Here is a 21,241-nt window from a genome sequence, read left to right as displayed (position 1 = left end):
CACGCTGTACTATAGGGACACAATGGTTTTGCTGACCACGCTTCTCTAGCGGCACGTCTCGTATCTCATCTCGGTCATGTGTGAGGTAAGGTAAAAGGTAAAAGGATTTGCACTTATATAGTGCAAATCACTTCTCAAAGTGCTTTCACAATACAGGTCACATTGACCCATTCACACATTGTTGGCCAAGGCTACTGTGCAGGGTGCCACCTGCTACTCAGTTTTTAACCATTCACATTTCACGGGCACCCACGCACCGATGGAACAGCCACCAGGCGCAATTTGAGCTTCAGTATTTGACCGGGAATCAAACCGCTCAACCACTGCCCTAGATGAGTTGAGTTTAAATTAGTGTTTCTGCGACGACCAAAGGACCAGATAGCTATGTGCCAACCAACCCCAGTCTCCCCTATGATATTGTGTCCTGAATTTGGCACAGTTCACGTCTCTCTAATCAGAGGTATCCCAGTTGGACACTCACTCATGCTCATGACCATATACTGATGACGATCACCGGAATGATAACAGTGTTGATTTTGACGCTGGAGAGGATCAGCCTAGATAGTTTCAAACACTGCTTGCTCTGCCTGAGGGTGCAGCAGCCAATGGGTGCGAGGGGCGGACAGTACCCGCTAGGGGAGTTGTCTACCTCCAAGTAATCCGATTGGGCTGCCTTAAAAAAGGGCAAACACGCTTCTTCTTCTCTACTTTGAACCCCCGCCTCCTCCTCCTCCTCCTGTTGCCCCTCCAGAAATAGAAAGGTTTGGCTGTAAGAGCGTCTCTAGTAGTGAGCGTGAGGACACATCAGCAAAATACATCTGTCACAGGTTCAGCCAGGCTACACGGTTAACGTTAGCTCAGCATCAGCAAACAGGATACTGCTCAGAGCTAACGCGCTTGGCTAAACACCAAGCCGGAGTTTGTAAATAACCAAGTTGAGACAGATTCAGGGGCTGTTATAAAAAAAAAAAAGTACCCACTAAAAGGGCGTCTAAACTAACTTTATCAGCCACCGAGTTAGCTTGATACATTTTACCATTAGAGTCGTGAGGGAATGGCATTGGACTTCGCTGCGGGCTGCGTAGGAGGTGAGTGGTCATCCTGTGTTGATGTTAGCTAGCAGCGCTGGCCAGGTTACAAACTTGAAGCTAGCATTAGCATTAGCCACTTTTTTTCCATCGTCAAGCAGCGCGTGGACAGCTCGAGCTGTAAAGGTAGAGGCTCGATCACAGCTGCCACGTCTGAGGACCACTGTAAACAAACAGCAAGGGTGGTTTTAAGACTGAAAATCCCAAACGTTTGCTTTTTTTGTGCCTAAATGTATGTGGAAAATCCGGATGTAAGTTTAAGTTAGATTCCATACCTGTATCTCACACAGAGGGAGCGGCGAGTATGATAACGATAATACCACTCCCTATAACTGTGGGATAGGAAATCTGAGCAAAGTGGCTTGATTACTTTCAATAACATGGAAAGAAGGCTATAAGCATCTTTAAAAAATGACCTAAAAAGTGAAAAGTAAAGTAAAAGTAAAAGATGTTATGAGAAAATTACCTCAAATTATCACGAAAACAACAAAAAGAACAAAAACAGGAAACAACCTAAAAAAAATGATAAAAGCGATACAAATCTATGTCTACACAGTATATTATTATTGTTGTTGTTTTTATCATTATTATTATTATATGCACAATAAATATGATTTGAAACCAGGAGATACAAAATACATATAAAAAAGACTAAAATCTTAAATTTTGTCTGCATAATCAGTTTTTATGTCGTAGCAGATGGACTTTTCTGTGTCCTTCATAAACGTATTATTATTTAAATATGTAACAATATTTTAAAAAAATAGTTTTCTTGATATTTTTCCCTGATTATTTGATCATTTTCTAATAATTCCCTGTCTTTCCATGCTCTTCATTTTTAGCTTATTTTCAGGGCATTTTCATATCACCTTTTCCAATTTTGTTTTAACAATTTTAAGGGACATTTTTTGCCAAGTTGCTGTTTGAAAGAAATCAAATCAATTTTCTTACGTTTGAAAGTTTACATGCTTTAAGTGCTTGCACTTGAGCACAGGGGGAAAATGATGTCAATCCAGGTTGTAAAGGTTTAAACAGCAATAATCATACATAAAAAAAGAAAAAGATTGCATAACTGATCAAAGTTTCAAAACTAATGTGATACAAAATTCATTTGAAAAACTACAAATCACTATAGTTTATATTTACTAAGATTTGAGGTGCATCACAGTTGAATCAATGAAAAATAAAAACAGCCAACTTATGTGAATTAAACTTACACACGTCCTGATAAAACCCAATATTTTTTTTTAAAGGAAAAGCTTTGTGTTGCATTGACACCATATTGTCTTGTGATAATATACATCACATGCATTACGTAATAACCCCGATCATTCCTCGTAAGGGTGTAACCCTCTTGTGAAAACGGAGTTCATGCCTTCATGCTTGAATGGAGGTCGCTCACAGTGCAAAGCCTTACCATAAACCTTTGGGAATCTTGTCAGCTGTTTTGTCTCAGCCCAAGGCCAGGTCTTCCCAAACTTTAGTACATCAAGGACCCCTGATATTCTCACAGGCCCTTCGTTGATTGAAAAATATCCAGAGAGCCGTTTTTTTAAAACTCATCAGCTATATATTTGCCCTACAGCTACTCTGGATTAAACAGTACTATTGTGAAATGCATACCGATTCATTCTTTCTGAACTGTGCCCCAGTGCATGCTGTTACACCACAGTAATAAGGGACTGTTTGTTATTTATGAGCCAGGAGGGGTGGTACAAAACAAGGGATGCACGTCAAAGATTTTTTTAAGCACTGGGGAGGGGATTCATGGTTTGTTTGTTGGTTTGTCTATTTATTTTGACCACCCTTTAAACCCTAAAGCCTATATATTAGATAATATTATTCATAATAGCCACTGCAAAACTGCAAATCATCAGATTTTCAAAACATCACACCCCAGCCAGACTCCTTGGCCCAGAAATTAGCAAGAAATTAACACAAAGTACAGGAAAATTACCTGAAAATTAGTATTTAAAAAAAAACAAAAAAACAAGGCAAACCAGAATTGAAAAAAAGTTCTTGAAATCTAATATTTTTGTGACATCATTTTCAAAATGTGATTATTATAATTAAAAATATATAATAAAAATAAATTCTCTTTTTTTCAACTGGAGACATTTTCCCCTCACTTTCGCATCACTTTGCTCAGTGTTCAAAGGTGTGAATACTTGAAAAGGGGCCCAAAACCCTAACAGGAGGTTATGTTACTGTAAGCTCAAGGCTCAAATATGTTAGAATTACGATACACTTTTATAAACACTGAAGGACTGATTCTTTACCACAACATTGCAAATAAATAATTAACACTCCTGTATCAACAATGATGTGTGCATTAGTTGTCAGGTCATGGTCAACGAGGTTTTAGCGTGAAGATTAGATTATTGATTACCTCAAAGGTCCTAATATGACATGATCTGAAGTTAACTGTTGAAGAATGGATTTTTTTGTCTCAGTCAAGGACAGGTCACCGTTAAGATTTCGTCATAGGGTACAGTGCAGTGACCAGTTGATTATTTCCCTCCGTCTCAAGCGGACAGGCTGTTTGCCGTTGAAACATCATGAGCCATTCTACTATAAGCCATTGTCTTATTGGTGATTTTGTTTTATAATCTTTTTTTTTTTTTCTAATATGATATTAAATCCTGTCTCTTGTTTGTCAGGTGCTGCTGGTGTTTTGGTCGGACATCCCTTTGACACTGTGAAGGTGGGTGCACCTGTTTCATCCTCCTCAATATTTACTCATGTTAGGCAACGGCATGATCTAGTACGTTGTGTTATAGCGAGTCAGACCACTCTGTTGAATTTGAACCAAGATAATCTGAAGGTACACAGTCAGCCTACAATAGGAATGAGATAACTGAGCAAGATAATTGGAATATTGGTCACTGCAGGGACAGTATTATCATTAAAGACAGAATTTAGTTTTAACTTGTGTAGATCACGTTTTCTTTGATTCTATAAATATAATTTATTCACATGCGGTCCCATAAATGTCATCATTTATCAGTAACCATCAGTTGAACTTTAGTGCACTTACTTACTTTTAGATTTAAATTAAGTTGTTATAGGTTATTAGGGGACATTGGCCACAGTTACTGACATTTTGCTGAATAACTCACTCAGTCCCTTATGTTATATTGTTATCAAAGTATATTGTTGTCTTATAGCTACAATACTCAGAGATTTTCTTCACTACTTGCATTGTGTGTTTGTGTGTTTGTGACGTTATATTTAATGATTGATGTGAATTAACCAGACTTTTGCTGTCACGAATCACTCACTTTGAAAAGGCAAGGAAGTTTTAAATATCGCACGCAACTGTTTCAAATGGCAGCATCCGCTTTGGAGGCGCATAGAGATGATCAATGGTTTCGCTCTTTTATACCTTGCATTCAATGTTATGTCTCCCTGAGCTCGTGTCTGGGGGAGGCTGTCTTTAACAGCAACAGTGTCACTGTGTTGTAGATGAGAGGGAGAAATAAACAACCTCTCCATGGAAATGTGACCTAGTAAGTATGGTCAAGGTCTCTTTTTTCCTCCTCTCACCCAATGTCTTGTCTTGAGCTATAGAAATATAAAGCACAGAAGAAATTTTGTTTTTTACTTTATTCTCGGTTAATCTTCCTCCCTTCATGTCTCACCCCCTAGCATTATGTTTTTTACCCTGAAAAGACCCATTTCAAAGCTCTGTTGCCTGCTTGTTTCCCTTTAAACTTGTGTTACAATATGTGGTTAGTAGTGTTTGTGTTGCTGTTGTTGGTCATACGACTAACACGAGGGCTGTCATCCACAGGTGAGGCTTCAAGTTCAGAATGTGGACAAACCTCTGTACCGTGGGACATTTCACTGCTTCCAGTCAATCATACGCCAGGAGTCGGTAAGTTTGTTTGTTCGCCTCTTAATATTTTACTTGTTTATTCTCTTTCTGAAGCTGCAGCTAAACATCCAACGGTTGTTAGGTGTCAAGTTTCATCCAGAGACTGATTGACGTGTTTCACTCACCATGCGCTGCAGACGATGCCAAAGTTGAGAATGGCCACTGTGCTGATTAAAGTGTCGGGTTACAGTCCCATCTCGAAACACAGGCATCAGCCATGTGCCTAACATGGGTTGGAAGGGGGCGGAGGTGTGTCTGTCAGCAAGGGTCAGTGAGTACCTTACTCCTCCAGGCGCTAAATAAAGCTGTGGACTCGGTGCCATTTGAGCTGAACGGAGTATGGTCGGTCTCAGTGAATTTCTCATGGCTGTTTCACATGGAAGTATTGGATTGTATTCCCCCTACTGTACAATACGAAAATCTTAAGTAGTTTTCAGTTTAATGTTGAAGTTTAAAACCTCCTGTTTGTTTATATTTGTCGGTTACTGAATCAATATATCCATCTGTATCAACATATCATTACACTTCTACTCTACATGTTTTTGTTTTAGTGGTATAAGTGTGGTTGATAGTTTTCTAGGAATTAATCACAATGTTTTGTGCACAAATGATCAGGGATGCATGTCATCATCACTGGCAGATAAAGGTTTTTAAGTTAAATATTAGCATTGGTCTGAAGTGAAAGTTTCTGCTGAAATAATGCTTTAATTTTTAGGGGTGTAAATCACTGGTTTCATCACTATATGATGTTATACCGATACTTTGGACAATGATACGATATTTGCCAATATTGCAAAGTCTACCGCGATACGATTTCGATTCAATTCGATTTTGGAGCCTGATTGATATGGGCCGTTATAGTCAGTTACAGGAGAAGCTGCCACCCCTTTCTTTGCTTTCGGCCAGAAAAGATAAAAACAGCATATACATATTTGGAAATAATTAAAACTGGTTCATTCTATTTAAAAACGTTTTCTAGAAAATTTGTTTTCAATTCAAACCATGATCTCTTTTCCTAGAACTTCAGGGCTGTCTGAGTTGAAGACAAACTTCTCCCAACATCCTCACCACATGGATTAACAACAAGAGTATAGTATACAACTCAATATTAACTGTCAAACATCATAGACAAAAAAAACTTTTGTAGGTTACATTTCCCCCACACATACAACATGCTAATGTTAGTAGCATAGGCCTATGGCATTTTACATTGCAGAAATTAGCTCTAGCAGGTAACAGACTTTTCTTCTACTCATAACTTAACCAACTTACTATTATTTATGCTTTGTCTTACTCACCGCTGGTTTGAGTCCCTGCACATCCCGACAGATTAGCACCGATGACTTTTAGTTTGCATGCACGTGTTTTTTCAGTCAACATTGCTGAAACAGAGCAGCTAACATAACGTTAGCAAGAGGTCAGTGAAGTGACCGTCGTGTTTCCTCAGTACGGCTTTTGTTTTCATATGACATGCGCTGTCTGTTGACTTGCAAACATTTCCTCACTGATGATTTATTCCAGAGTAAATTATAGTAATATATCCTCATCATCTTTCTCTCGGCTGCTCGCAATCATCTGCCGAACGCGGTGTGAAGTGACAGACTTTCAAAGTAAGGGCGCGCCTTCTTCTTTTTAGATTTCTGGCGGTCTTGATGCCTTGCGGCATATTGCTGCCACTCACAGGTCGGTCTTGGTATCACTTTAAATCTCTTTAGTAATCCTATGGAAGATATAAAGTCTAAGGGCGCGCCTGAAAGACGATGATATGGATCTGTGTTTACACTTTGCATCGATATAAAGTGATCGTTGCTCATTTAATGGATATATCGATGCAGATCGATGGATCGTTACACCCCTATTAATTTTGCAACTTTAATTGGTTGAAATATGTTGAATTTGCCCTGGTTGTGGCTATTGTCAGGATTGTCTCAGGGAGAACATCATCCAAGCCTGTGAAAGTAGAATAAATGTCACTTAAGTTGAATATATTTCTTTTTATTTTGCCCAGTAAATTTGTATATTTCGAAAAGCCTTGTATACTATGTTTGCATCTGTCAGTGGCCCATTACATTAACAGTAGACATAATAATGTTAATTCACCATAAGAGAGATTTGACTGTCTCTGCGTTAGCTGGAAAGAAATATGTGCATACATTGGAATCAGCAATTGACCATAATAAGTTGGACAATATCTACCAAAAATCCAATGTTGTGCAACCAATGATGAAAAACTAAGACCTGCAGGACTCTGTAGAGATCCTAATGCAGCTCAGTGTTTGTCCACTGGTCCCATTAATCTGTCTTTGTGTCTGTAGATGCTTGGCCTGTACAAAGGCATAGGCTCTCCAATGATGGGCCTGACTTTCATCAACGCCATAGTGTTTGGCGTCCAGGGCAACGCCATGCGCAAGCTTGGCAGGGACACACCTCTGAACCAGTTCCTGGCCGGAGCTTCTGCTGGAGCCATCCAGTGTGTCATTTGCTGTCCAATGGAGCTTGCCAAGACGCGCATGCAGCTGCAAGGGACCGGAGAGAAGAAGTCCAAGAGGAAGATGTATAAGAACTCCCTGGACTGTCTGGTGAGAATCTACAAGAAAGAGGGAATCCGAGGCATCAATCGTGGCATGGTGACCACCCTGCTGCGGGAGACACCTGGCTTCGGTGTGTACTTTCTCGCTTATGACATGTGGACACGTTCCCTGGGCTGTGAGCCAGAAGATCCTTACATGATCCTTAAGCTGTTGTTTGCCGGTGGAATGTCTGGCATCGCTTCCTGGATCTCCACTTATCCTGTGGATGTGATCAAGTCACGTCTTCAGGCGGACGGTGTGGGTGGCGTCAACCAGTACAGCGGCATTATGGACTGTGTCAGGCAGAGCTTAAAGAAGGAGGGGTGGAGGGTGTTCACACGTGGACTCACCTCCACTCTGCTGCGCGCATTCCCAGTGAATGCCACCACATTTGCCACAGTGACTCTATTTTTAATGTACATGCGTGACGGAGAGGAGTGCAGCATTCAGGACTCTGAGACACAGTCTGTCCAGCTGCAGCCTCTGCAGCCACAGACGCAGCCGACCAGCATGTGAGCCAACGTGCAGCAGTGAGCATCACTACAGTCATCAGAAAATAGTACAGATATAGAAACATGCAGCCTCGTGCAGGTCTGTGATCTGAAAACAGGTGTCTATAATGAGAAGGTGAACTGATGAAAGGTAAGCCTGTGGAGCTTCAGCCAGGTGACCACGTGTTATTTAAATAATATATATTTTTAAGATTAAGGCTGCACTTGTAAATATGGGATGTTTTTTTAAAGTCCTTGGTTTTTGTACACTTTTGACTTTTAAGTAATTTAGGAACTGTTACAAGAGTTTCTGTAATGTACAGTAACGGTTACAGATGTTCCTTGAGCTTGGGGTAAAAGAAACTCTTTGTATTTATGGAATTCATGTTAACAGCCAGCCACCATGAGACAGGCCTAAACTTGTAGAGTATTCAAAGTCTGGCATGCTATTGGACACAAATGCATTTTTTTTTTTACTGTTTCTTTTAGCAAACTCCAATCAGTGAAGTGACTGTGATTTTAATAATCAGTTTACTAATTTTATACATTAATATTTTCTCCAGGTCCCCTCTCACTGTTAACCTCCATATCATGTGACACATCTTATTATAATGGTTAAAAATTCAAAGATAGCCTGTACATTTATGTAGAAATTGTTGTATTCTTTCTCTGAGGTTGAAACTGTGTATGTATTTAAGCTTTTCTATGAGAAGCCATGGGAATTTTATTCAAGGTATGCTGTAAAGTTTTAATTGGTGAAAATATTACAGGCCCAGTCGCTGGCCCATTTCAGTATGACACAGAAAGTCGGATACAAAATATTCATGTGTGACAATTAAATTTTAAATATTTAATTATAGAGCACAATCATTTTCTATAACCAAACCTGATGCTGTTTTTTTTTCTGGACATAATGTGTCCAAAGAAAGCACCTTATGGTATGATTTTAAGCATATGTGCGGTTTAAAAAAAAACACCTGTTTTTGGCCCTCAGATTTCCCACTAATTCTAATTCACTGTCAAACAAAGCTGGTGGCTTTAAAGGGAGCTTTTAAGAATAGAAAAATGTTTTTTTAAACTATGTGCTCCTTGTCGATAGATAATACGCACAATATTTAGCAGGAGCCACATTTGTCATTGTCAGACCAGTAAAAGCTACTGCAATTCTAACACTTTAAATTGCAGATTTTGTCTGTGTTTAATGCAGCTGCATATTTAACATTTTATAGCTGCAGTTTGCGTATTTATGTACATTTCTATAACTACTGTCTCCGAACATTTATGCACCTATGGTAATATTTTTAGACATTTGACCATCACACGTTATTTTAGAGGAGAAATAGTCACTTGTATGTTACCAAGACCACACTATTCTGCCAAAAACAGATTTTAGTAATGATCACATTTGAAGTTCAATTTTTAAGCACCAAAGATAGATCCAGCCTATTTTGCTACGGATTCCATAGTCTTTAAATCTGTAAAAGTTTTGTCAGTACTCAAACAAACAAAACAAAGCTTAGGTTAGCACCCCTGTCTTTCGCTCCCAATGTTAACCAGCACAGTCATTTTAGGACAGAGGGATCACAGTGTCACATTAAGCAACGTGACCCCTGTGAGCATGAGCAGATGTTAAATGGGTAAAGTACAAACGCTTTAAACTACTCAAGTTTAAAATGCAAATTATAATACGTCAAACACTGAAACTGCAGTCATGCACAAAAATTCCTTTACCTGCAGGTGAATCATTCATCAAAATTGATAAAGCTATTAGTTCAGCAAACATCCTCATGTCTGCAGCTCCAAACTCCTGCTTTTACTTCTTCTAAGTAATGAGTGGCAGATGTTAAACTGGTCTGAAACAGCTTTGGGGTTTTCCAAAGACAAAATGTTGTACATACTGTGAATTTTTTCATCATTATAGGTTTAAAGGTGTGAAATTTCTCTTTACTTTATTTTTTTTCTTAATCACAATCCTGTATTTTTCTGTTTCAAGACTTCTGTATTCCGTCGCGGTTTGTCTGGTGTACGATGCATGGTTGTTGATATCTTTGTAGAAGGGCTGCTTTAACTGTCTAATGATGCCTTTGTGTTCTGTGCTTGTTTATAATGTACATTATCTTGCACCAAAGCAGCATGCACACTATGTAGTGATTTGAGAGAATGGTGGAATAAAAGTCACCTTTTTGTTCCTCATATTTTCTGGAGGAGACGTTCTTTGGTAAAGCTACGACACAATGTGTTATGGAGAATGAACCAATGAATGATTGAAGTGACCCCAGAGAATCAAGAAATGTGCTCTGTGAAATGAAACACTGACCTCTAGTGGTTTTAGGGAGATCAGAGGTTCTACCTACCAGGGTTCCCTCAGATCTCTGGAAAAGTCTTAAAAGGTATTAAATTAATTCATCATAAAATAAGGCATTAGTTGGTATTAAAATGTTTAAATTAACCTTTCAAAAGTCTTAAAAATGTTAAAATATGGGATGTAGGATTTTATGAATCCTTACTTGCATTGCACTGTAAAATAAAAACTGGTAACATCTTTTTAAAAATGTGTAATTTACCAAATGCACATAAATATTTTAGCAAAATGGCCCCTTTCCTTAAATAGTTGCTTTTGGTTCATGTTTTTTTTCTTCACTTTTGGTAACTGTTACCAGGGTTTCCACACATTGTTATGGACAAAATTTCAAAACTTTTAAGGACCCCAGTTTTATTAATTTTGTATTTTTTGACCCAGTAACTGGCTGTTTTTCAAACATATAAGATTAAAACTCCATTCAAACATATTTTCAGCATCCCGCAAGATGTGTTCAAGGATTGTCGGAAGTTTGAAGATCCAACCAATTTCTGTTTTTATAGTTTCTGGCCACCATTTAGGTGAATTTTAAAGAAAGCAATCCTTGCAAAAATGTAAGGAGAAAAAAAAATGCAAAAAAAAGCCCCAAATTTTTAAAGTTTTCTATAAAAATCAATAAAAACTTTTGATGAAAAAATAATTGCCATTTTTTTTTTAAGGCAAAAAATTAAAGAAAACATGCATTCCAAACCTAGGCATGTTTTCTTTAACAATTGGCAGTTTAAACAAATACAGAATACAGCCTTTTAAAGTTGTATGACCGTTCCCTAAAGCCAAAAGTCCTTTAAAAAGTAATTTGACATGTCTAATGGGCAGACATGAAGGGAGAGACGAAACAGGGGGACAAAACATAGATAATGAACAAATAAACAACAACATAACCAAAACACTGCCACACCTCAATGCATGTTAGAACTAAGTTATGTCGTCAGCTACAGAAAAATGAATCACTTTTATGCTACATTCATGAATTTTAATGTCAAATTTCCATGACTTTTCCAAAACTTTCAAGGATTTTTACTAGTTCCATGATTTCTTTTTTCCCATGATCATGGAAACCCTGTGTAACATGGTCTTAAATTTCATTTCGAATGGCTTTGAAAAAGTCTTGCCTTACGCTGTAGGAGCCCTGACTTACGCTTGGAGCTTGAAGCAGACTCATTCAGATTTTTTAGGGGAAAACACATAAATACTTTGCGACAATATATAAACAACATATAAATATAGCGTTCTTTATTAAAGAAATCTGGTACCATTTGTACTTCTTCCAGAGTAGTGGTATAACCAATGTTCATTATTTTGACCAAAAAAATAAGTTATTCAAGTGTTGATCAAATATCAAGTTCCTATAATCACGGTTTTGCCTCCACACAGTCTGACAGGATTAGTGCCAGTAGACGAGTCTTCAGATAAACCAAGTGATTATTGAAAATGTCTTACATTATTATAAGAAAGAAATTGAGTTTCCCTTCATGTTTTGTGCAAGACAGCTGAACCAATATCCTGAGGCTTTTCTCTCATTGAGATACAACTTCAGATAGAGCAGTTAGTGTAAATAGCATCGTAAGTGTTGCCCACTGGTCCCCGTGAGACTTAAAACAAAGACGAAAGAAAGAGAAAGTAGTGGAGAATTAAAGGATGAGTGAACAGATGTCAGTATGTGGTTTTCTTACAGTGTTATTCACCGGCGCTGCTAGCTGCTTTTTCATGTTTTTGATGTGTCCAAGAAGAAGGAGTCGCAGGAGAAGCGCAGGAAGCGGTAGATCTCCTCGGCTCTGGATCGGCTCATACAGCCTCCCTTCTGTATGGCTTCAATAGAGCTGCGGGACGAACAAAAGGTGCGAGATGTTATACTGTGTAAACAACAGGGCAAAGAATCTGTTCTTGTTTTAAGATGACTGACACACACACACAGACACACACACACACACACACACACACACACACAGACACACACAGACACACACTTGTTTTACCTGTTTATGAGTTGAGCTATTGACCTGAAGTTGTGGCTCATGCTGAGAGCATGGGCGTAGTTGACAGAGGGCAGGCTCAGGTAGATCTGCAGGGCCTGCTGCCTGTGCTGCCCTTTGACCTCCAGCGGTACAGCGATGCCCTGGCCTTTGCGCTGCTCCAGCCGTGCCAGGTCTGCCAGCAAGCCGGCACTATCCTCAGCGCCATCACTCCACAACAGACGCACCCCGGTACGCACAAGTGCTGTCAAAGTGCTGTCATAGTAACGTGTCCGCTGAAACGGACGTGACGCCTCGCCTGTGATGATTATCAAGAAGAACAAGAACATCTCATGTGATCTCACAAACTTAAATAAATTGTGTAAGACTTCCTGTAAACAAAATACGTAGTACACAGGGTTCCCACAGTCATGGAAAACCTGGAAGCTTTCAATAATTTTACAGGCCTGGAAAGTCATTGAACTCGTAAACTCGTATGTGTTGTGTGTAATAAATAAAATTCTGTAAATGTAACAGTGGAGAATTTATTTTCTATAGCTGACAAAAACAGCTATGAAAACAGATCTGGTAGGCACGTTTCCTTTTTAAAATGTTAGTTTTTTATAGAAAGCTTAAACATTTGGGGCATTTGTTTCCTGAAAGACATATTTTCCTGAAAATTCACCAAAATGACACCATTTATTATAGCCAGACAGTCCTTGAACACATCATGTTGGATGCTGAAATTATGTTTGAATGGAGTTTGAATCTTAAACGTTTGAAAAGCATCAGGCAAGTGGGGAAGGAAAAAAAATATTTTGGGTCCTTGAAAAGTCATGAAAAAGTTTTGTCCGTGACAATGTGTGGGAACCCTGAGTACAAAAGCCATATTAAGTGATCATACCAACAGACAGACTGACCTGGCTTGGTTCGGTCCTTCTCCACTATCAGACAAACACGCTCAAACGATCCCTGCAGGCTGTTTACTCTTTCAGCCAGTCGCTTCCGGTTCTGCATCGCAGCCAGATCCGACGGGCTGTGCCTCTCTACTGCCATGCGGTTGCTGACTATGAAGTAGCAGCCATCCAGCGAGCAGACGTGGACAGTGACCGCATGGTGCTGACGGAGGGCGGTCATCAACTCCACTCCACCACTGATGCAGCGACTGTCCACCACGATGCAAACAGGCCCGGATGGAGCAGAGGCCTTACTGCCTGATGGATCTTGTGCAGTGGATGGAACTGACGAGGTGGCAGGGACAGCCTGGACCTGAAGGAAAACCTCAGTGTAGTTAATTTCAAATGACTTCTATGTATGTTTCAGTGTGTCTGGTTAAACGGTAACTTCTGTGTTTTTGAACGTGGACTCTATTTTCCCATGTTTTTCTGTCTGAGAGAGTGATGGAGTCAACAATTTTATAATATTAGTCCAGTAGTGAGAGAACTGCAGCCAGTAGCAGTAAATAAAGCTGCAATGTAACAACAATGCATGTCCATTAAAAGTGCTTGCTTTTGCCACTAACAGGCTAAGACTGTTATTGCAAGTGTCCGACTACATTATGGAAAGGATCCCTACAGACACAGACCTTTTGAGAGAAAGATCCTTTCTGTTTAACCAGAAACAACCAAGAAATTGCTATCAACGCCTGACTTTATTTAAATAAACAGTAATTGTATCACAATAAAAACACTTTATTCAGCACCAATAGAAACAAAATAAAACCCACAAAAGCCATCTTGGTTCATTTTTCCACTTAACTAAAAATCACCAACTCTGCTTTGGTTGAAATAAACCATTAATTCACCAAATTCACGATGCCACCACAAGTGAAAATATGCTGGATCTATGCAAGCTAATAGTGCTGTTTATTTAAATGCAGTCTGGTGGGTTTGTGGATGGCGATTTCAGGGCTGTTTCTGGTTAAACAAAAATGATTTGTTTGAAAGTCAATCTGTGCATGGATCCTTTCCATAATGTTGTGAGACAAAACAAAATCTGAGCCTGTGGCAAAAACACTCTAATGGATGTAAATTAACAGTGCAAACATGTCCTGAGTGTTTACATTGCAGCCTGTTTTGCTGGCTGGAACATTTTGCTCCAAACTGGACCAATTTCAAAAATTCTCATCCCCATTATTCACTTAGACACACTTATAAGGGTAAAAAGGGTCTGATATGGATACCGATTATTAGTACTACTCGTAGTAAAAGTGAACCGTTAAACATCATATACAGCAAGTTCCCTTAAACTTTTTAAACTTTTTAAAAATAGCTCCCCGAGGTTTTACAAAATAAAAGTTCCTCCAATGCTGACACCTTCTTTACATGTAGTGCAGACTGCCTTCCCTTGTGTTGGTTGTGTGTAGTGTAATACGCACACTTTTTCATTAATTTATTTTATGGGCAGTCATTCAAATAAAACTCAGTTACAAATAATCGTAAAAATGCCAAATATCTGCCCCAATACTCTTCCAGGCCAATAATCTATCGACCCCTTGTGTGTATGTGTCATCTTTGCTCGTACCTGAGGTTGTTTATTGGAGGATGAAGGCAACTCTGACTCTACAAAGTCAAGTTCATCAGAGAGCAAGTGCTGGTTTTCTAGCCTCTGGCGACACCTGCATGAGGAATAAAATTATGCTCTGGCGGCTGATGAATATTTATATTTTTGCACTACCATATAAGCGTTTCTTTACCTCTCTTTTAGCCGGTCTTCAGTCACTGAGCTCCTCTGTGCCTTGCTCAGCAATGAGACCTTGGATGCTATGGTTGAAGATGAGCAGGAGGAGGGTTTCTGTTGCTGCTGAAGCCTGCTGGGCTCTGGCTGTACCGCCTTTGACCACAAGGGGTCAGCGACACCCCTTCCTGTTGTGAGACTTTCCTTTGTACCAACCTCCTCGGTCTCCTCCTCACTAGAATCATCAATGCGAATGACTCGGCTGCGCTTGGTTTTCACCCTAGCTCTCTGCTCTGGTGGAGATCCAGCCGTAGTCTTAGCAGCGGCCCCAGCTCGTGCTCTGGCTTTGTGCAGGAAAACACGCCGTCTAGTGGCATACTGCCTCCGCCCCTCCACATACGAGTCCTCAGGCATTAGTTCAATGTCTTCAGCCTCGTCCTCGCTGCCCTCTACCTCCTCCACCTCCTCCACCTCACTTCCCACCACAAAGCTGTCCTCTGCATAAGTTTCATCCATCTCAGGCACCTTGAACCAAACGATAGAAACACAGACCGAAGTGAATAATTAGACTAAAAGTGAACTAAACTACTTCGTATTTGGTTTCTTTTCTAACTCAAGTTTTTTTTATCTGCATTGAGTAAAGAAAAGCTGAGTATAAAATTGACAATATACCTGAGAAAATATGTCCATGTTGTGATGATTTCTGTAGGACATTTTAAACTTTCCCCGGACTTCAGGACTTCTTACTGACTTCAGGTAAACACCGTGCATCTCTGAGTCTGTCACAGAGGGGAGCAAACAGAGGCCCATGTGTAAAGACTTAGCAAAATACCTTTGGCTAACTATAACTCAGTTAAATTTGAAATATAATCCACCCAAGACACAAAAAAAAACACATTTCTTTAAATAACTGTGGTTTAGTACCATTCAGTCCCTGTGAGAAGTGTGTGTTGTCAACCACAAAGCCTTCAAGAAAACGGTCCTGTTCCTCTCCATCGTCTTCATCAGATGACACGTCGTCCTCCTCCTCTGACAGCTCTGCTTCTTCATCCAGGAACTGACGCCCTTTTTGGCGTGTGGGGTTCTGAGAAAGAAATGATGGCAAATGTCAAGGTTGACGGATGCTGAAGGTGTCCGTGAACGACATTTATAGACGACATTTTCATATAAGGAGGAAGGTGACAAAATCTGATCTGAAATATGTCATGGCTGTAATTTGTGTTTTTAAAGCAGCTTTATAAGTGATATTTAAATGTGCTCGTAGTGATGAACCTACAGAGAATTGTTACTCAAACCCACAACTCCACTTGGCTTTACGGATGTAGAGCAAGTTTCAGCTCATTGTTTAGCTATCTGACCCATAGCCAGCCAGCTTTACTGTTTTCAGTAAAGCTCACAGTTCTCATAGGGCTGTTTTTGGCCCCAGCGGGAAGCTGTTTTCAGGAAAAAAAGCTCTCAATTCCATGATAAACAACCTGTTCAGCAAAAACTGAGCCAAAAGAGAGTGATTATTGGACTTACATTTATCGGGTGGCCAGACACGCAACTCATAATGAACGATATGTTGATCTGTAATTTCTTATTGTGTCAATAAATTCACTTTGTGAGCTTTAGAAATGATAATATGGCAATGTGGTATTCATAACTAGTTTCCAGTGCCTCCAAGTGGCCAAAAAAATAGCATATCAGGTATTCAAGTTATAGAGTGCTGCAGGGATGACATTTTTTTTGCTGGTCAGCATTGAAATTTAGCATTGCCCTGATTCCCACGACACAAAGCTCTTTTTTTCTGTTAGATTTTAGAAATTTGTAGAAAATAAACTTTGAGGCAGACAGAACTTATGATAGGTACGTACACATTTTGTTTGGCAAGATAATCCTCAAAAATTGAAAAATAAATGCAATTGCCAGACGTAAAAAGCTAGGCTATAAATGGACTATACTACAGTTACACGACTTCAACATCACCAACACAAAAAGGCTGTAAAGCGAGCTGACATTCTGAAGTCTCATATGGCCACTTGTTAGCGACTGCCTTTTTTAAGACACATAAAAGCTTAGAAATTCACTATTAACTTGTGTATTTTATGATGTAGAACAAAACGTGAAAGTCTCTTAAGCTTGTGTAAACCAAAGACTTTATATCAAGGCATCTGACCAAAAACCCATTTTAAAAAAAAAAAGACTTCAAGACAAGGGAACCAAAAGTGCAAAAATGCTAACTTATACCCTTTTTTTTGGACTCATTCCTGCAGCACTCTATAAAGATCAAATATAAGAAAGGAGGGCTTCGATTAAAACAATTAAAATACAATACATTAAAAAAGATATACACAGTACATTAAAGTTTCTGCGCTAACAACTCTATAGTTATGACAAAATGTAACACATTCAAATTTTTCCAACAAACAACAACCAGAACTGTGTTTGTGTCTACATGTGCCGGCTGCCACACGAGAAATAAATTATATAATTGAGATGAAAGCGTTCTGCAGAGCCACCTGCTGTCACACAGACCTTGGCTTTGCCCTGCTGGACTCGTTGCCTCTCAGCTCCATGTGCTGCAGGTCTGCGTGCGAACACAGACTCATTTTGGAAATCATCATCCGAAACAGCTTCGACCTCCATTTCATCTGACTGGAGATCAATGAGGAGAAATTAGTCAAAAACTGTGCACTGTTCATGGTTTATGAAGCCGCATACTATCAAACTATCAGGACTTGGGTAAATTATTGTAACTAATGCACAGAGTCTAAGTATTCAAATCAAATCGGCTGTGCTGAGTAGGTGGAATCATGTGGCGTAATTTCCTACTAATGAAGAAAATCTTACAGTATTAAGTGCAGCCGTGCGTTTCCTCTTCACAACCACCGGGGAGTCCACGTCACTGCAGATCTTTGACTAGCAGAGACAAAACATTTTACATTTTACATATATATGTTTGTCAATGTTTTGTGATTTTCACGAACACTATAAAGTCAAATCATGTTTTGCAAAGACACTGCAGGAGCAACAAATGCTTCTTCACTGCATGCAACGTGGTTGCCATGACAACTGCAGGTATCTTGACGATGATGGACAGAGGCAGCCTTTGCTGTCTGAATCAGATATCTGCAGTCTTGGCTGTTGTTTTTGTGCCATGACACAGAGGGTGGCTCGTGATTTTTATGATCTTTTTGTGTACACCTCATTAGGAGGGTAAAAGGGGGGAAAGAGAATGTATTTAATCTAGGGGTGTGGCAATTAGAAAATTAAATTGGCAGCAGTTTTAGAAACTAAAAAATATGTTCTTTTCTGTTTTGCAAAATATGGCTTTCCTTCTCTGGTTGGTGGTTTTAAAGGTGGAGTCTGCTAATCTGTAGACAGACTGCTGATATTTAAACTCAACCTCCAAACAAATACAAATACGTCATCAGTATCAACCGATATTGGCTTTAAAATGAAATATCACAATCTGCCAATATGCTGATTTCTGCCGATATCGCAAACTGATATTTTTGCTATTTTATTGACAAAGTGAACATTTTCAAAACATCAATCCTAAATTAATGTATTTTTCTTAATTTGCACAATTAATGAACGTTACATACATTGAAAAGCATTGTATTTTATAACTCCATCTGCTGGTGGGCCATCATGAGTTAATGAGTTACATCCCTACCTCAGACCAAATGAATAAGCAAGAAAACAATCAGCAGATTAATACAATAAAAATAATAATCATGAGTTGCAGCTCTAATATCGACAGGGCTTGCTCACCACTTCTGGGGATGACAGGGGGTTGACCTTGCTCTGATGTCTTCTTTTATTAACCAAAACGTCATCGTCACTGTCGTCGTTGCATTCCACTTAGAAAGAAGGTGAGTCAGACAGAAAAATTCAGAGATCTCAAAAGCACATTCAAAATGGAGCTGCACAACACAAAGCAACGCAATAGAAAGAAATGCCAAGTCTAGGAATCATATTTTTTTGAAAGGTAAACAAACCTGCATTAGAAGGGGATTCCTCCTCAGGTCGTCTCCGTTTTAAGCTGGGGGCTGGAGACGCGTTATGAGGCCCGGTGTAGCCAGACATGAGCATCCGCCTAACTCCTGGTAAGGCGATTGGAGACGGCATTGCACCCCCTTTTGACGACAAGGGCGACGCCAGAAGAGAGGGTGTTTCTCTCTTCCTGTGCTCTGACAGTACTTGTGGTGTAGACATCTTGGAGTCACTGGACTGTTGAAATATTCTCTGTCTTCCTAAACTGTTGACGGGGGTGGAAGAGTCGGCTTGTTTTTTACACTGTGGCGAGGTCACTGTACATGGAGCAGCTTCTTCTTCTGCTTCGTCAGAGTCCTCCAGTGAATAGCCGAGGTCAAAGTTGACAGAGAAGTAGTCATGGGAGCTCTCAAAGGATTCAGTGTTTTGTGGCACTGTAGATTTACAATCAGCTGTAACTTCCTTGTCTGTCATTGAGTCGTGTGTTACAGGTTTACTTGGTGCTGCTGTGTGTTTTATCTCTGTGGTGCTCGGCGTTATCAGCTCTGTGTGCAGAGAATGAGTTATTTGCTTCGTGTGTGCTAAATCAGCTGTGTGTGTGCTGCTACGTGTGTCTGTCGGTGTATGTAACGAAATCTTTTCAGCACTCAGGGAAGTCCTGGGCGTGACACTTGGAGTGGAGACGTCTGGGATGGTCATCTGCAGGAAGGCCTCGTCGTCCCCGAACAGATCAACGCTCTCATCCATCTGAGAGTCCCTGTTATCGTTCACATCGCCATGTGTCAAGTCTGTAATTTCCTCGTTCCTCACATCATCCCAACAACTCTCTTTCTCTTCTATCGTGACATAATTATTTATTTTTATTTCTCCGTACTTGTCAGCTTCCTCATCAGCCTTTTCCTGTTTGTAAACCTCATCACCTGCCTCTTTGGTAGCATCTTTTATGTCATTATTATCATTAACTTTTTCTTCTTCTTCCCCAAAAACCTCATCCCAGGTCGGGCTGTTTGCCGCTACGCTGCTGATGCTATGTGGCTGATCCTGACAAAGCCGATCATGATGCGTTTTACCATCTTCTTCATCAACCAGAGGCTCGTCTAAGTCCGTCCTCAGGAGGGCATCGTCAACGTCATTCATCATCACTTCATCGTCATCGTCGTCCACCTCCAGGGTAAAGCTGACTTGGAATGGCTGAAGAAGCTGCTGAGGAGATGGAGGAAGTGATGGAGCAGCCATGTCGGCGTCTAAATCTGCAGTCAGTGGTGGCGGAGACTGTGACAGGAGCTCCGCCACATTGGCAAATATGACTTTCAGACTCTGATCTCTTCCTGGGGGGAGTTTAGCAAAGGAGGGACAGGGTGCTGAATCCCATTTAGGGAGGTAGAACATGGCCTCAAGTTCAATATCTTCATCCTCATCCATTTTTGTAATCAATTGTGAAATTTTGTCAAAATTTACAGGTTCACCAACTGTTGGCTCTGGCTCAAAGACGTCATCATTTATAATGGCGCAGTCATCATCCATGTCGGCTTCTGGACAGTCCATTTTTGAGGGCGGAGGGCAAATTGCCTCAGGTCCTGGGTGATCTGTGATGTCATCATGAGGCACCTCAGTATCATGTTGAACAGGAAGTTTTTTTGTCACAGCGAATGTGGATATTGAACTCCTCTCTCGTGTATTTCCCCTCTCTTCTTCATCATTGATGCATTCAAGATCAGATAACATCGAATAAGATGGTTTGGATTTGTTGTTGGTCATTTTAGTGCTGGTCTTTGCACCCTTCTGTTTCTTTTGTCCTTTGGTTACGTGGCCAACAGCATCCTCTTTGTGGAGGTAAGGAAGAAGCTCCTGTTCATATTGACACTCCCCCTGAACACAAAAACACACACAGAAGAGTTGTGTAAGAAACATCACTCTGCAGGGAAGCCAAGGTCAGGAAGCTGTAATCAGCCCCTGGACTGGCCAGCCCTTTCACAACACTCAGGGCGGCCAGTTCACCAATCAAGCAGCTTATCAATTCATACTCATACAGTAATCTAATCAGGAAATGTCCTATGAAGAGTTGTTACATGGAGCACATATGAACATCTGATGCAACGTTATTTGTTTTTCTGAAACATTAAACTAAAAATCTGCCCTAAATTAAAACATCTTCACACCTCCATCATCTCTTTCTTGTATCTTTCACGCAGGTGCAAACACACATCAGAATAATCCAGCACCTGCTACTTTTACGAGCCATTGACG

The 21,241-nt window shown here is 40.0% G+C and overlaps 2 protein-coding genes across 3 annotated transcripts in view; one reads left to right on the top strand and one right to left on the bottom strand.

Moving 5' to 3' along the window:
* The window catches only part of fancm (FA complementation group M), a 66,808-nt gene that overhangs the window by 596 nt on the left and 44,971 nt on the right, over window positions 1–21,241 (bottom strand). Inside the window, exons 14-24 of one of the 2 annotated variants that reach the window (XM_042500723.1) lie at window positions 19,000–20,863; window positions 18,773–18,861; window positions 17,846–17,914; window positions 17,531–17,650; window positions 15,938–16,097; window positions 15,686–15,792; window positions 15,033–15,538; window positions 14,861–14,954; window positions 13,258–13,606; window positions 12,362–12,656; window positions 12,059–12,205 (exon numbers count right to left, since the gene is read on the bottom strand). In XM_042500723.1, coding sequence (XP_042356657.1) covers window positions 12,091–12,205; window positions 12,362–12,656; window positions 13,258–13,606; window positions 14,861–14,954; window positions 15,033–15,538; window positions 15,686–15,792; window positions 15,938–16,097; window positions 17,531–17,650; window positions 17,846–17,914; window positions 18,773–18,861; window positions 19,000–20,863 — 3,768 coding nt within the window. In that variant the 3' untranslated portion in view covers window positions 12,059–12,090. Of the gene's footprint in view, window positions 1–11,506; window positions 12,206–12,361; window positions 12,657–13,257; window positions 13,607–14,860; window positions 14,955–15,032; window positions 15,539–15,685; window positions 15,793–15,937; window positions 16,098–17,530; window positions 17,651–17,845; window positions 17,915–18,772; window positions 18,862–18,999; window positions 20,864–21,241 lie in introns of those variants that run through there. The other variant, XM_042500722.1, reaches the window with a different exon arrangement.
* Window positions 750–10,216, top strand: LOC121953558 (mitochondrial basic amino acids transporter). Its single transcript, XM_042500724.1, has 4 exons — window positions 750–1,088; window positions 3,749–3,792; window positions 4,882–4,965; window positions 7,281–10,216. Exons 1-4 carry the CDS (start codon window positions 1,055–1,057, stop codon window positions 8,049–8,051), a joined length of 933 nt encoding a protein of 310 aa, XP_042356658.1. The 5' UTR covers window positions 750–1,054; the 3' UTR covers window positions 8,052–10,216.

The sequence above is a fragment of the Plectropomus leopardus genome, chromosome 14 (assembly GCF_008729295.1).
Source record: "Plectropomus leopardus isolate mb chromosome 14, YSFRI_Pleo_2.0, whole genome shotgun sequence".
In the NCBI taxonomy this organism is placed as follows: Eukaryota; Metazoa; Chordata; class Actinopteri; order Perciformes; family Serranidae; genus Plectropomus; species Plectropomus leopardus.
Note: the sequence above shows the minus strand (reverse complement) of the source record. Positions and strands in the feature narration are given on the sequence as shown.